This window comes from Ascochyta rabiei, chromosome 20 (genome assembly GCF_004011695.2).
Source record: "Ascochyta rabiei chromosome 20, complete sequence".
NCBI classification, from domain to species: Eukaryota; Fungi; Ascomycota; class Dothideomycetes; order Pleosporales; family Didymellaceae; genus Ascochyta; species Ascochyta rabiei.
Genome location: NC_082424.1, coordinates 79117 through 95371, shown reverse-complemented (window position 1 = coordinate 95371; position 16255 = coordinate 79117). Strand labels below are relative to the sequence as shown.

Here is a 16255-nt window from a genome sequence, read left to right as displayed (position 1 = left end):
TGTACCAGGCTGAGAGGTGGTGCTTGCTAGAGAAGATGATGAAGGGTGGGATAGACCAGCCCTTTGCATTAATGCCCTGGATAATACTTGTCCACTCACAGTTGCCCTGCTGCACTGTCTTTAGTCTCCCTTAACGCTTAGAGCCTGTAACAACAGCTCCTGTTAATATAGTGCCTATTATAAAGCCAGATTTGTTAAAGTTATAGGTGTCTTTATCTAGGATACTATACTTAGCTTTAGTATTCTCTATAAGCTAGAACTAGTCGCTAATTACCTTAGGATCCTTACAAAGCGCTCTCTTATAGTCGTACTTGCGATTAAACTTAACTTTAAGCTCTGGCCGACGTTTAACGAAGTTGGCAGCCCAGTTCTTGCCAACAGGGGTCTAATGGCGCTTAGCAAGCAGAGAATTGGCTATATCCTCCACATTAGCAAGCCAGGGCAAGTATCCTTGCTCGTCTAGCTTCAGTACATGCTGGACAATCACCTCCTCTTCAGTGCTAGTCATCCTTATCATGTTAGGCTTGCAATCGCGTTAAGAGAGCGTTCCTGCGCGTCAAGTGTCTAGTGTTCTTCTAGGAACTTTGTAGATTGCTGCTGCGCGTCGCACGCTTAGCGTCGCGTCTTGCTTAATTGCCTGAAGAGCAAGCTGTATATCAGTTTCATTAAAAGGCTTTAGTAGGTTGCTGCGTTAAGGCATTATGAGTTGAGTGAAGTTTGGTGTGGTCTTGGCAAAAGTGGGCAGCTCGCTTGGGTGGGCAGCTTGCTTGTGGAGTACGTTATAAGAAGAAGAATAAAGCCTTAGATTTGCAGCAGCAAAAGAAGTACTATAGTAGTGCTGTTTTTTAGTTACTAAGGAAGATTAAAGAAGCACGCTTCTATAAAAGGATAAGAAAGTAAGAAGAGAAGAAGGAAGCACTTAGAAAAGCGACTAATAAGGAAGTAGCAGCTGCTAAGAAGCTAGTTAAGGAGAAGGAGAAGGAGGAGAAGCGTGTAGTAAGAGAGGCGGCTAAGGAGAGGTGTAAGAAGGAGAAGGCTAATACAGTAAATTAGAAGGCTAAACAGGAGGCTAAAAAGCAGTATTAATAATAAGAGCTTAATGCTGTAAAAGCTATACAATTACCTTAAAAGAGTAAGAAGAAAGCTTTATAAGCAACCTAGCTAAAAAAGTATTAAAAATATGCTTTTAGGGATAATGTTAGTAGACGTAATCCCCTATTACCGCCTCTAGCTGCCCTAGCTATTACTACCTGCAGCAGCTGTAACATTACACTTCTAAGTAAATATAGATAGGCTAAATTAATTACAAGTATTACTTTACTACTCTACTATAAAATCCTATAATAATAGCTATTATAGGTGGCTGTATAACCTTATCTCTGTATAAGCGTTAAGGCAGTTAGTAGGGCGTTACGCGAATCCAGGCATTACGCGCACGAACACGGTAGGGATCTTACAAACACCCACTCCTAAGATTATCTACATTCTCTTAAGTCTAGGCTTTAAATGGCATTGAAGGACGGTAGAAGATATCTATAATCACGAAATTGGATTTCTTACACATGTTAGGCCCAATTCAATTTTGCGGTAATAAGCTACTAACCCAGCAGGTTCTTCTTAAAAGCTTTACATGTAGATAAATTTACTAACCTACCCTGCGTACAAGCCGCCCACTAAGCGAGCCGCTTAAGCTGTTCTACTAGAGAGAACTAAAAATTTAATGCTTAATAGCTCTAGATTTACTAGATGAAATTCTTTAAAATTTCTCTAAGTATATCTATATATATCATATCCCACAGGCAAGTTAGTTACCAAGCGAGTTGGTCACGCGATTTGGGCCCTACCCTACGCTAGAGGTACCCCTACCCTACCTCTACCCCACAGTAGAGGTATCCCTACCCTTCCCCTACCTAAGGTCTGTACAGACTGTACCCTACCCCTACCCTACCCTAGGGTACCCTTGACCCTTTTGCCAGCGTACTCTTAGAGACTAGTTTTTAAGCTACTAATAACATAAAATTTTATATTATCTCTCTTATAGGTGCTAGGTAATGCGCTGTTAGCTTATCTATATATTTAAGAAGCTCCTTCTCTTATTATAGAGTAAGCTTCTGCTAGTTAATGTCCTTAGGCTTCTAAGAGAGCTGTTAGCGCTTATGTCTCTAAGAGAGTGTTAAAACAATTAACACTAAACTAAATAGCAAAAGTCTAATATAAAATCATTTAACCTAGTTCTTACGCTTAAATTGCTGCAAGCGCATTGTTAAAAGCTGTGACACGGTAGACACACCAAGAGCGTCGCGTCTGACCAATCGAAGAAAATCAACCCACGACATCACACTTCAAGCTGCGCATTGTTCCCGAAACCCTTCTACAGCCTCGCCAATGTCCGAGTATTCAGTCTCGGTCTCGGTGTGATGTTGAGTCCCTTCAAGCCGCTTTTGTTCATCCACTTAGTAATGTATTCCAAGAACGACACCGTCCCCTTGGCCCAGACCACGGCACGGGCATTTTTCTTCTTCTCCGCCGGGTCCTCGAGGGCGCCTGTCTGTGGCCGTTAAAGTAGCCCAGCGTGCATCCTGCGAGGGACAAGAAGAAGGGCGCGCGCTTAGCGACCTCTGCACTATGTTCTTCTTTAGCCGCTTAGGTAGCTTTGATGATAGCCTGTCTGTCTTTTCTAACGCGCTTTTTGGCCTCTGCAATCCAGTATGTCACATGTCACGTGTTGCGCGATAATGCCAAGCATGAACATGTTGTTTCCTGTGATAGTGGCCTGCGATGTGCCAGAGAAGAAGAGGTTGGGGAAGTTGTTGGTCGCGTAGCCATGCAGTGTTGCAGCGCTGTTCTCGCACCACTTCTTGTCCATAGAGAGGCTGTTGCGACTTATCACTTCAAATCCAATCCTGCCAGCTAGGTTGCCTCCCGAGCGGCCGCCGGCGACAGAGTAGCTGGTGCTGAAGATTAGCACGTCTACTAGGTACTCTTGGCCAGCAACAACAAGCCCCTGCTCTGTAGCATAGGATAGACCCTTGCTGTCTGTATCTATAAGATGCACGTGTAGCTTATTAAACGCCTGTAGATACTTATTGCTAAATATAGGCTGCTTACACTATAAAGGGTACTACAGCTTTAGCTTTTTAGCTGCTATAAGGTCCTTAGTAATATTGTCTACGTAAGAACGTATAGCCTTTATGTGTCTAAGTCTAGCGCATAGAACTACGTTACTTACTATTCTTTGTATTCTAGAAAAGAGTTAACTATACTGTATGTAGGCAATCCTATTACTATAGAGTAAGCTGGCATATTAGTCTGGCCACTGTTAATTAGATTCTCCTAGCCTAGAAGTAGAGCGCTTGTTATGTAACAGTTCAGGTTAATCTGCCTTTTAAACTGCTAGCCCTTTCTCTCTGTAACAGTGCGTTTAAACTCCTTAACATCAGTAGTCTACTAGTTACGTAGCTTAACATAGGTTAGCGTCTGCTAAATAACGTATAGCTCTTTTGCGTATTTAGCTAATATAGGGATTATGCCTACTGTAGTTACTGCAGTACTAACAATTGTAATTCTCTTGTTGCGCAGGTTGCTTGAAGTCTGGTCCTCTTGCGACCCCCTAGTTACGTAGTAGTCAAAGCGTAACGTATAAAAAATGTCCCCTTAATAGGATAGAAGGCTTAGGATGTTAGGGACCTAGGGCTTACTAACTTAGTAAGAACACTAGTAGCTAGTTAGACATACTGCGCCTTAATGTAATAGTTAATAGACCCTCTGTGTGGACTACGTCTCTCTATAAAGGACATCCTCTATAGTTCCTTAACATTATCCTACTTAACACGCTACACATCTAATTAAAACAGTGTCTTATTACTAAGTTTCTAATACTATGCAACACGCTTAGCATGCTCTTAAGTCTTAGCTGCAGGGGCGTACTTCTGCTTTAGTACGTAACTAGTCTCCTCTAGCAGTAGTAGGTAGCAATAGCTCTCCAGATTACAGTGCAGTTCTAGGTAGCGGTGCTAGTACCAGGTCCTACTAAAGCTACCTGCTGCATTAACAATGCAAATCTTGTCTGCTGTAGCTACCCTAGACTTAATAAGACGTACAGCGTAAACAAGCTTGCTAAACCTAGCACTAAGGACAAAGAACTGCACAACCTTAGTGTTGCAAATAGGCAGAGGCTGTGCGTTAAGCGCTGTATAGTCTGCCTATAGATTATTAAGTAACACATGTAGTCTATCTTTACTAGCCTTATTAAGAGGTAGAAATTGCGTTGCGCCTTCTAGTCTTAGGCGTTTGTTTGCTTCCTCAGCGTACTTCCTCCGAACTTGCTCCAGCTCGGCGACATCGACTTGGGCCACGGGATCCTGTAGTGTTGCAGCCATGATGCAGTGTCTTGAAAAGGCTGGATTACACTTGTGATTGGAATCGTGCACACAACGATGCCTCTTCGTTATCTATGCACTGCACCGCATTTATTGCCGAATGCTCGCTGTTGAGCTAACGACATCGAGTTGACCAGGCACGCTGTCTCAAGGTCCACACTACGCGATCCTGATAAGCACGCAAGCCGGTCCTCGCATTGCATACAACTGTTCAACCATCAATGTCGCATCTTCTATTCTTTTCGTTTCTGAGGTTCTCGCACACTGGCTTGGTAGGTGCGAGATGGCATGGCACTCGTGCGCGTGATGCGCGGATTCGCGTGATGCACGCATTTTACTAGTAAAAGTAGCAAAATCTAGCTTATTTAAAGCTAGATAACTCTTTATCTAGTAAAGAAACTTAGGTACTTTCCTAGAGCTAGTATAGGTTAATTTTAAATTTCTATAACTTTATAGTAGAAGTTTTTTAAATTTTTAATATTCAAGGTACTTTATTTTTTTTTAACTAGTAGACTATAAAAGTTTAAACCTTAGTAATAAACTTAGATATTAAAATTTAGAGTAGTAGCTAGTCTACCAGCTTTGCTTTGTTTAATATTGGATGGGTCTTTTGTAATTAGGCTATACAGATTAAATGTTCTAGAACTGAATGCATTGTAGAGATAGCGGATGTTCTACGAATGAGGACAGCCGAGCCGCTCGTAACGATAATGTGCACAGTGACATCTTAGCCCTTACGGAAGCCGAACAACGACTCTATTGCTTTCCAACATCGCAACCCTCAAAGTCATTCTTTCCATGATAGATGGTCCCACAGTAGATAGCCTTAGGGTTCTGGGTCCACGGGTCTGCAGTGTCGAAAAGATAAATTGCCCTGAATTTATAGGCAGTGTCGTTCTCGCCCTCAAAGTACCCGCCCTTTACGACGGGGAACTCTTTCCGCTTGTTTTGAGGGTTCTGGTCGCAAGCGGGGTCAAGAAACTTGAATCGAGTTCCTCCGTTGTTACCATAGTAGTGGGGGTAGTTTCCGCCTGGATTTCTGTGAGTACTGGGCTGGGAATCTCACTGGTGCTAAAGTAACGTACTTCCAAGCTGATCGCCGGCAACTTCCAGGTTCACTCCCCAGGATACAGCTTTGTGGATGTCTGCGCCGTCAACCTTGGTTTTGCCTACACATTTTCAGCTATGTCCGCCGGATATTGTTGTACAGTGATACTAACCGCAGTTGACTGTGAAGTCCGAGTCTAATCCTTCCACATCAACTGGAGTGTGGTTGGGAAGGCGCTTCTGAAGCTGAGCTGGAGCTGCCAAAGCCAGAGGGAGGAATGCAAGTGCTGCGTTGATCTTCATCGTGGTTGAGGAGTGCGAATTGGTGGAAGAGATACTTGAGAGAAGCAATGTGTGAGGCGTTGGTAATGTTTGTTGTTGTGATTGAGATGCAGGATACTCTGGATGATAATCTCTGGGAAGGGCGAAGGAGATCTCTTTATACGTTGAACCAAGGTCTTCGCAGAGACCGTTCCAACATGTTACAAGTGCACTGCCGGCCTTTGTTGCTGTGACGTGCCTGGCGTGCAGGTAGGCTGCTGGCCTGATGCTGCGGGCCTTATCTGACTTCAGGCTACACACGAAGAAAAGGCAGTGCGGTGGATCTTCTTGAGCTGACATCCTTTGATCTTTCATAAGCGTTCGACGTCATAGATACAACGGCGCGGCGTGTTGTGACCTCCAGGCGTTGGAAGAGGAGATCATACACTGCCACTGAGATCGCTACGAGCCTTTGAACGGCCACTTCTATGCCAGAGGCTTCGCTACCGCTCCTGGTAGGTTCCTTGTAATACCAACACGACTTTGCCACCTTCTGACACAAGACCTTTAGCATACACATTCATAGTGTGTAGGCTGGATCAGATCGCCTTAGGCTCTTACGCCGAGACTCCGCGAAGATCACTGCAACTTAAGGTCAATGGTGGAGTCTTATGACACACGATGAATCAATCACCGAAGTGCTCCCAAGAAACATCTATCGAATGTGAACTGATCTTGCTCGAAGCCGCGGAATAGTATAGGTGGGTGTGCCCCGTTTGAGTCCTGAAGTGAATTGGTTAGGTATCCACATTAGTGCGAAGGAGGCGTTGTCATAAACAGACCCTTCATACTTTTCTGCAAACATGAAGCAAACGACTAGCCGCTCTGAAGTCTGGAGTGGACCAACATCCTGCTGTGAGCACTCTTGGCCGACGTCGATTATTGAGGCCAACGGGCTAGTAGTCACATTCTTTGCGACTTGACTCACATTGACTCTCGGCTCTTCATCACACGTATATCTGCTGGACGCCTCGCGACATCGAGGATCGGCACTTGAGAATCGGGATTAACCATCCGAATAAGCTTGCGGCTCAAGGGTTGAGTTTCCCGTCGTGCACTTAGCTTCATGTCAGGCAGCCCGTTCCACATTTCCGCTTTGGTCCGCTTTGGTAAGCTTTGCACTAGTTTCAACGGATGGTAACCGTAAGCTGAAAATGACGACATGTGAGGTCTTCATGGAGCTGCGTAGGATGGGCAAGCATAAGCGAAGTGCAGGATTGGGTACGTAGCGCGCGTATTCTCAATGGTGAATATGGATGCGGCTTACTCAGTACCTAAAGCCACAATGTTCTGCGTTGCGCTCATACCATGTGTCCACATTCAGGTCTGCATCAGGTAAGAGTTTCACAAGACTGGTGTTCGGTGCTTATGCTGCTAAAAATTGGAGACGATCCTTCGGCCACTTGACGTCATCGTTGGGGGCCTGTAAGCTGCTGCCTTCAAAAGAACATCACTTACACTTTGCAATACTGCAGCAACATCACAACTGCCAACATGGCATACACATTATATCCCGAGAGCTCACTTTCTGTTAAGGAGCAGTGGTTTGAAGCGCAACTGAAGCGCTACGAAAAAAATGCTTATGAAGGGTGCTACAGCGAGGAAGTTGCGGCGTTGAAGGACTTCTACAACGGCAAGACAAACGCAGAACAGGCCGCCACTGCAATCACGCAACCCATCTCTAAGTCTTCGATTAAAGATCTTGGAGGCTACTCCGACGATATCGTAGCACTCAGCCAGTTATGGAGTCTACTCAAGAACGCACTTATCGAATGGCCATCATCTCGTACACCAGACCTTGTCGCTCTTCTTTCAGCGATCACTCAAGTCACCGACGCTATCCACCGTGGTGAACTCCTCGACGACGCGGATGAAAAGCCAGTGCTATGGGCAGGACTTCCCTGGTTTCGGATGATCTGGTCAGACGCTTTCTGGAGAACACCGGGACAGATTGCACGACAAGCCAAAGACGCAGCATCGCGGAAGCATGAATGTGAGGTCTACATCAAACAACAAGATGTGGAAGCTCGACTTGTTGCAGCCGGAATCTTTGAATGTAAACAATCCCCAACTTCTCCGATATATCTGTGCACGTGACTTACTGAACACAGGGGATCGCGCGCCTCGGTTCATGGTCCGAACGCTTGAGCGGACGCCTAACCCAGACGACGCGCATGACGCAGCTGGCGATGGCGACGCTGAGTTCCAGCTCAAACCGGAATTCCATATGCCCGCTGCGAGCAAATGGGTGGAGCACAACGGCGAGAGGCTCTACAGTAGCCTTGACGAGCTGAAGCATTGGAACGAAAGGAATGCCCATGGTGAGATGATGCAATTCGACTCGCCATCGGAGCGCTGGGAGTTCTGGCAGAAGAGGTTACTCGACATTGCAGAAGGTACTGGGGTGGATGAAGTCACACGAGACGCGGCACGCAGTACTGCACAGCGTATGCGCAAGGTTGGTCAAAAGATATTATAGTATACCATAAGATGAATAGAAAGAGGTCAAATAGCCCAAACACTATGACAGCCGTCTGTGATAGGTGAGCAGCTCCATAGTAAGAGGCCGAGCGCGTCGAGCGACAAAACATGAAACCTATTCCCCATGCTCAAGCACGAGCCAATTGTAGTCCATGCATGTGGAGCTCTTAAAAGATGATATTGATGTTTGGATATACACAGTCAGCAGTGTACAGACAGAGCAGCGTCACTGGCTGCAGTCAAGCAGTGGAATTTGGATGCACACATGTGCCGTAAACTATATGTTATCTACGCACCACAAGTAACGCACGCTACCCCGGTGAAGTTGCTCGGTTACAGTACATGCGCCATTTGAGCGGAAGGGAAAGTAATGGCGGGGCGCCGGGGCCAGAGAGAGGTGACAAGCAATCAGGTGTGGCCCCCTACTGCAGTATTACAATGATCTCAGCAAAACGAGCGTACAACCGCGACATGGCACCTAGCTCAAGTGCGGGCCAGCGTGTCCCTGACACAGCGCCAGTATCTGCACCCGAAACGACGTTAGAAACTAAGGGGAAGTAAACCTGCATAACAGTTACAGTCTAGCTTAACAACGCTAACAGTAACCCTAGGACTCTCTAGGCTCTGTACGACTTAGGCTTAGAGCTAAACCTTATTACTAAGCATGCAGCTAGGGACCTAAGGCTTAACCTAGCAGGCATTAACTAACAACTAAAGGCTGTAGTCCTAGACAACACAGAGCTGTCCTTAACTAACTAGTACTAGTTAACAGTAGTTTACTACAACAGCAAAGGAGTACCTAAGATAATTAGACTAACTAAGTTCTAGTCTATATTATTTGTTAGGTATAACCTAGTCCTAGGTTACTTATAGCTAGCTAAAGCAGACCTATATATCTGTTTCTTAGCAGGAACCTATAAGTAGTTTACTAACAACGCTAAAAGAATACAGCTGTTAACTGCTAAACAATTGTTTAGTAAGCTAGGTCTAGGCAAACAGCTATATCTACTACACCCTAGAAGCCTAAACATAGGCGGCCTAGCAGACACCTACTAGACAGACGCTAGACAGACACTAGACGTAACCTATCTAGCTAAATAGCTAAGGATTATGGTAGTAGGACTTAACAGCAGTACTGTCCTAGGAGATAACGCCCTAGATATAGAAGAGCTTAAATACGTGCCTAAGCACCTCTATTATAAGTAGTTTACCTTTAGTAAATAATAGATAAGCATGTTAGCACTATACTAGGAGTATAACTACTCTATTAAGATTAAAGATAGAGCTAAGGTCCCTAACTTCCTAATCTACAACCTGTCTTATAGAGAGCTAGACATCCTCTAGGAATATCTTAAAACAGTATAAGAGAAGGGCTAGATCTGCCTAAGCAAATTGCTAGTAGAAGCCCCTATCCTGTTTATCCTTAAGTCTAACAGCACTATAAGGCTGTGTGTTAACTACTAGAAATTAAATAAGGTAACTATTAAGAACTAGTACCCTATCTTGCTAGTTAGTAAGATAATAGACTACCTGTTAAAAGTAAATGTCTTTACTAAGCTAGATTTACATAACACCTATTATAGGCTCTAGATTAGGAAAGGTAATAAGTAGAAGACTGCGTTTAAAACATAGTACAGTTATTTTAAATACCTAGTAATGCTATTTAGCCTAGCAAACGCGCTAGCTACGTTTTAATCCTATATCTACTTAGCCCTAGGTGGCTAACTAGACAGGATCTGCATAGTCTACCTAGACAACATCCTTATCTATTCCTAGGACAAGAAAGACTATAACAAGCATGTTAAGAAGGTCCTAGATTGCCTAGTTAAGTAGGGAATGTTTGTAAAGGCAAGCAAGTGCGTCTTCTCTAGCAAGTTAGTAGAATTTCTAGGATTTATTATTACACTAGACAGCGTAGTTATAGATCTTAAAAGGGTCTGTACTATTACTAAATAGCTAGAGCTTTTAAGCTATAAGGACATTTAGATGTTCTTAGGCTTTACTAACTTCTATTAACAATTTATTTTTAACTACTTAGAAATTATCTAACTACTTATTAACTATGTAACAGCCCCCTAGAGCCTAATAGAGGACTAGGGTGTCCCTAGTCTAGACAAAGGGAAGGTAAGACTAAAGAAAAGCTAAAAGGGACTAATAAAATAGTATAAACTATAGCACTAGCTAGAGGAAGCCTATACAGCGTTCCTTATAATTAGGAAGAAGTTTATAAAAGCTCTAATGCTATAATAATTTAACTCTAATAAGCCTTTTATTGTTCTTATAGACGCGTTAGACTTTACTATAGCAGCTATCCTGTTGCAACTCTAGACGTCTAAAGTAGCAACAGAGCTGCACTAGAAACTAGTAGTATTCTAGAGCTAGAAGTTCTAAGGTCTATTAATTAGATAGCACACCTATAATAAGGGACTCTTAGTATTTATTAAGGCTTTTAGGCAGTAGAGACACTACCTTAAACACGCCCCTGTAACAATCTAGGTACTCTTAGACTATAATAATCTAAGGTACTTTATAACAATAAAGAAGCTCTCCCTAAAGTAAGCCTATTAGGTAGAAGAGCTAGTGTGCTTTTGCACAGAGTAACTACCTCGGTAATGCTGGTGAACAGGGGGGTTAAACTTGGTAATCCCTTAGATGCCAGGTATAAGAGGGGCATCCATCCATCTGTTAGGCAGACACCTGACTATCAACCTATCTACCTATTCTCCTCTCTCTTTCTCTCTCTCTCTCTCTCTCTCTTTTCTGATGTGCCTGCTAAACGCGATGCTTTAATACCTATACTGGAACACTAGTAGGATTTAACTTTAAAGTTAAATATAAGCTAGGACTAGAGAATATACTAGATAGTCCCTTAAGGCGTCTAGAATACGTATAAGGTCTTAAGGTTAGAGAATAGTAAGTCCTATAGGACGCTATACTCCCTACCTTATAATAGAAGCTTTAGATCTAGATAATTTAAAAGTCTAGGGCTTAAAAAGATGCATAGGTAACATCTAGGAGTAACATACCTATAGAAGACCTAGTAGAGGTCTAATAACTACCTAAAATTATCCCTAAGAAATTCTGCTAATATAAGATTAGCCTTAGAGACTTGTCTCCTCTAGCTCTTAACCCTCTATCTAATAGCTATTAGAGCTAGGGTTAATCTAAAGACACGAAAGCTAGGGGACTAGACTTTAACGTTGCAGAAGCTCTCCTTTATAGCCTAGACAACAGAGGTAGTACCCCTACATACCTTGCAAACAAAGCTATATAAAAAAATTCTGCTTACGCCTTAGAAACCCTAAAACTCCTAATAGATTTTATTAAGTAAGTCTAGTAATAGGACGTAGTATACCCTGTAAACTAGTTATTAATAACCTAGATAGACAGCAGAGTAAAGAAGGGACAACACTACTAGGAGGTTAACCTAATAGGATCTTACGCAGAAGTAGGAAAGTTTAGATTCCTAATAATATTACACTGCGCTAAACTATCCTTTTAAGGAATTATAATAACCCTATAGGAGGTTACTACAGCGTAGATAAGACTGCTTAAGTACTTAAGAGAAAGTACTACTAGCTATAACTAATTAAAGACGTATATAAGTATATCTAAAGGTGTCCTATATACTAACTATATAAGATTAGGAGGTATAAGCTGTAGAGATTGCTTACACTATTACTAGTGCTAAACACAGCCTAGCAGCACTTCTCCCTTAACTTTATAATAGACCTACTAAAGTTAACAGACACTAAGGGGAATAAGTATAACTCTATACTAGTTCTTATAGACTGCTTTAGTAAGTATATCTAGTACCTACCCTACACTAAGACAATTACTGCCTAGCGCCTAGCTAAGCTGCTTATAGAGCAGAGCTTTTTAAAGCAAGGACTACTAGATACGTTATTATTAGATTAAGGTTTAGTGTTTACTAGTTAATTCTAGTCTAATATATACTACTACCTTAAAATTAACTATTAATTAAGTATAGCTTTCTACCCCTAGACAGATAGGCAGACAGAGCAACAAAACTAGAAGTTAGAAACGTACCTCTATATATACATAAACTACTAATAGGATAACTAGGTAGACCTCCTACTATACGCTAAGTACGCCTATAACTCTAAAGCTTACTCTACCTATAGAGAATCTTCTATAAAGGTCGCCTTTAGCACAGACCCTAAAGGATTTAACAGGATGCCTAATAAGCACTAGCTATAAAAACCCTAAACTGTCTAGGACAAAAACAAGGCAACACTAGAACTACGCTGGCAGGTTGCTAGCTGCCTATTAAACTGGCATAAGATGTAGAAAATAGCAAAGGAGGCCTTAGAGTATGTATAAAAAGGCAACACCTAGTAGTATAACACAAAACAGTCTAAACAACACTTTACTAAGGGAGACTCTGCTCTCCTTTAGGCTAAGAACCTAATAACAAGCTATTCTTCTAAGAAGTGTAACACTTAGTACCTTAGGCTATTTATAGTAATTAAGAAGGTAGGTAAGCTAGCATATAAGCTAAAGTTACCCCTATTAATAGACAGAGTGCACCTAGTGTTTAACATATTACTCCTTAAGCACTAGAGGGAACCTCTTATAAGTAGTAGGTTCTAGCCAGGTCCTATTAGTATACTAGAGGACGTCTTACCTAGTAACTAGTTTAAAGTTAAAGGTATACTATTATATAGAGATACTGCTGCCTAGGGAAGAGAGTATAGGGTTAAGTAGCTAAGTTATCTAAATAAAGAAGCTACCTAGGAACTACTTAAGAACCTTAACTACTGTAATAAGATCCTTTAGGATTATTACTAATACGCTTAGGTAGGTAATCTATTAAGAGTAGGCTGTACTATAACTAGTAAACTAGCGCTATTAAGGTAAAAGAGGGGACGTCTACAGAAGTCTGTATAATAAACCCTACTCTAAAATAGCTAAAGGAAAAGGTAAGGATAGATAGCCCTAGGATTTGTGCAACTAGAGGCTGAAGGAGGCCTAGCTTCTATCTAATATATTACTGGCAAAGACTAGCACATTTACAGGAGAGGAGAGTTTTATTGTTATCTACTAGTCTGTTAAGAAGTATTACAGAAGTAGGGGGTCTTTATAACCACAACTACAGCTTAAGTAGCTCCTCTACGACCCTTAGAAGGGCTTATCTTATAGGAGGGGCTGCAACAGCAACAACTACCTAGGGTAGGTTTAGTTAGAGACAACTAAAACTGCTTAAAAGGAGCTAACAGAGCCTAAACAGCAGAAGGCAGGTTAGTACTATAGTAGTACTACTGCTTCTCCGCATTATAAGCACTACCTATCTTCTAGAAGTAATCCTTAATTGTGCTGTTAATTATAATGTTGTTAGGAAGCTTTATACTAACAGTCCTAACTACAGCCTATAAAAAGGTTAGCTCTGTATAAGAAAGAGGGGGAGGAAAACACTTATAATGTACCGCTTAAGGTTGTGCAACTAAGAAACCTAACAGGCTTAAGCGTACTTAGTCTTACTTAGAATAGACTTATTAATATAGTAATAAACTACAGCATTATAGGCAATAAAGCTATTATAATAAGCCTTAGCGTAGTTATAGGTAGTCTGCTAGTATATCTGCACCTAAGCAATTATGTTATTATTAGTTACCTAGTTACCTTAAGTAACTGTGTTATTATTTATCTTACAGAGGGTACGCTTAATTAAGAAATTAAGTATGTTATAGGCTTAATAGAAGATAGGGTTAATGTACAAAAGTTAGTATAGGTAGACAGTAGGGCAGCGCAGGAAATACTACGGTGGCAAAAGGGTAGGGGCTGGGTAGGGGTAGGGTACATCACGTGATGTACCCCTACCCTACCCTACCCCTACCCACGCTAATTCTATGCCAAGAGGGTAGGGGTAGGGTAGGGTCCACATGGGGTACGGGTAGGGGTAGGGTAGGGTCCACATGGGGTAGGGGTAGAGGTAGGGTAGGGTCCACATGGGGTACGGGTAGGGGTTGGGTAGGGGTTGGGTAGGCCTAAGTAGGGCCCGTAGGTGTCGGCGTCTAACCCTTTATCTAAAGCAGTTATTGCAAAACTTGTACTACAAAAATATAGAGCAAAACAAGCGCTTTCAAACAGTCTATATACTGTGAGATTCGGATTAAAACTAGTAGAGTTACAGCAGTTGTTGTGTAAATCCTAGGTTGTTACTACGTAGGCCTACGTAACAACTGCTCTAGATCTACCAGTTTTAATCGGAATCTCACAGTATATAGACTGTTTGAAAGCGCTTGTTTTGCTCTATATTTTTGTAGTACAAGTCTTGCAATAACTGCTTTAGATAAAGGGTTAGACGCCGACACCTACGGGCCCTACTTAGGCCTACCCAACCCCTACCTCTACCCCTACCTGTAACTCTTACAGTTAAGCAGCTATTTAGAAATTTTGTACTAGGAAGATTTAGAACAGGGAGAGTGCTTTTAAACAGTCTATATTCTGTGAGATTCCAATTAAAATTGGTAGAGCTAGAGCAGTTGTTACGTAGGCCTACGTAGTAACAACCTAGGATTTACACAACAACTGCTGTAACTCTACTAGGTTTAATTAGGATCTTACGGTATATAGACTGTTTAAAAGCGCATGTTTTGCTATACATTTTTGTAGTACAAAGTTTTATAATCACTGCTTTAGTTAAAGAGTTACACGCTAACACCTATAGGCCCTACTTAGGCCTACCTCTTCCCTATAGACCCTACCCTAAACCCTACCCTACCCTACCTCTACCCCTAGTCCGTGCAGACTGTACCCTACCCCTACCCTACGCTAGAGGTACCCCTACCCTACCTCTACCTAATGTCTGTGCAGACCCTACCCTACCCCTACCCTATATAGACCCTACCCCTACCCTACCTCTACCCCTAGTCCGTGCGGACCGTACCTAACCCCTACCTAACCCCAGGGTACCCCCTACCCTTTTGCCAGCGTAGGAAATACCTTAACACACTTCCTCTCCTTTAAGAGAACGTAATAGGGACATACGCTAAAGTTGTCCTTACAAAGCCTATACCTACTAGGCTAACAAAAAACACAGATAAAGGACAAGATAGTGCTATTAGGGTTACTCTTAGACAAAGTAGTTAAGTGCGTAATGCTAGCGCAGCACTAGTATTATAAAAGTAACAGCTAGGGCTGTATACCTTTAGGCAGCTAGTAGATATAGTTAGGTAGAGTCTTATAGGAGATATATGTGTTAGATAATATACTTAATGTGTAAAGATAATAATAAAGGTGATTAATTAATAATTATCTGTCTTAATGGCTCATTTTATGTGTGTGTGCCGCTAGCCCCTAAGTTAACCAAGGTTAACCCTAAACCCCTAACTTGGCTTAGCAAGTTTAGTTATCTAACACACCCCCTTAGCTTTAAGGCCCTATTAAAGCTAGACACAATCGGCTCTTATTATACTTCTAGGTTAGCAAGCTTTTAGTTAAGTAATTCTATCTAGGTGTTAGCTAGCTTTCTTTATTTAGTATGTTTCTTTAGTCCTAGCTGCCTTAGAAAGGTTAACTACTTGCTTGCAGGCAGAGCCTTTATAAGTCTGTTAGCTAATATCTTAGTAGATAGAACATAGGATACTATTATAGTGCCTTTATTTACCTCTTATTATAGCTAGTAGTTATAAATATCTATCTATTATAGTTTAGTTCAGAGTTTTAAGACTTCCTTATTAATTAATTAGATAGTCTAGGTATTATTATATTAAATAGTAATTGTTAATTATAAGAGGTGTATACTAAGTTCTAATAATAGTTATAAAATAAAGATAGCTTCCTTAGCTACCTGTACTAGGGCAAGTAGCTCTGCTTTAGTTGTTAATGTAGTAACTGTGTCTTATTTATTAGCTCTCTAGGTAATAGGTCCTCTATATAGTTTAATAGTATATCCTTAAGAGCTCTTCCTATTAAGAGTATTATTAGTAAATAATGTATTACTAGCAACTACTAGGTGCTTGTTGCCTCTAAAGGTAAGGGATAGGTCTTATGTCCCTTGTAGG

General features: G+C 41.8%; 2 protein-coding genes across 2 annotated transcripts, besides 21 other annotated features; one reads left to right on the top strand and one right to left on the bottom strand.

Annotated features, from left to right (window-relative positions):
* Positions 1–129: part of a mobile genetic element that runs on past the window's edge.
* Positions 1–782: part of a mobile genetic element that runs on past the window's edge.
* Positions 269–381: a mobile genetic element.
* Positions 783–1447: a mobile genetic element.
* Positions 967–1036: a tandem repeat.
* Positions 1448–1843: 396 nt separating the features above from the next.
* Positions 1844–1945: a dispersed repeat.
* Positions 1946–1980: 35 nt separating this feature from the next.
* Positions 1981–2273: a mobile genetic element.
* A 2393-nt stretch (positions 2274–4666) lies between these two features.
* Positions 4667–4710: a mobile genetic element.
* A 425-nt stretch (positions 4711–5135) lies between these two features.
* Positions 5136–5729, bottom strand: EKO05_0010526 (uncharacterized protein; the record flags this gene model as incomplete). The annotated part of the gene is made up of 3 exons (XM_038943551.1): positions 5136–5410; positions 5465–5548; positions 5600–5729. 3 exons carry the CDS (start codon positions 5727–5729, stop codon positions 5136–5138), a joined length of 489 nt encoding a protein of 162 aa, XP_038793487.1.
* Positions 5730–7241: 1512 nt separating this feature from the next.
* On the top strand, positions 7242–8226 carry EKO05_0010525 (uncharacterized protein; the record flags this gene model as incomplete). Its single annotated transcript, XM_038943569.1, has 2 exons — positions 7242–7803; positions 7859–8226. 2 exons carry the CDS (start codon positions 7242–7244, stop codon positions 8224–8226), a joined length of 930 nt encoding a protein of 309 aa, XP_038793486.1.
* A 541-nt stretch (positions 8227–8767) lies between these two features.
* Positions 8768–10810: a mobile genetic element.
* Positions 10228–10297: a tandem repeat.
* A 139-nt stretch (positions 10811–10949) lies between the features above and the next one.
* Positions 10950–10982: a tandem repeat.
* Positions 10950–10985: a tandem repeat.
* Positions 10983–11033: a mobile genetic element.
* Position 11034: 1 nt separating this feature from the next.
* Positions 11035–14008: a mobile genetic element.
* Positions 14009–14063: 55 nt separating this feature from the next.
* Positions 14064–14093: a tandem repeat.
* Positions 14094–14140: 47 nt separating this feature from the next.
* Positions 14141–14587: a dispersed repeat.
* Positions 14250–15019: a dispersed repeat.
* Positions 15020–15060: 41 nt separating this feature from the next.
* Positions 15061–15150: a dispersed repeat.
* Positions 15151–15180: 30 nt separating this feature from the next.
* Positions 15181–15455: a mobile genetic element.
* Positions 15436–16255: part of a mobile genetic element that runs on past the window's edge.
* Positions 15928–15981: a tandem repeat.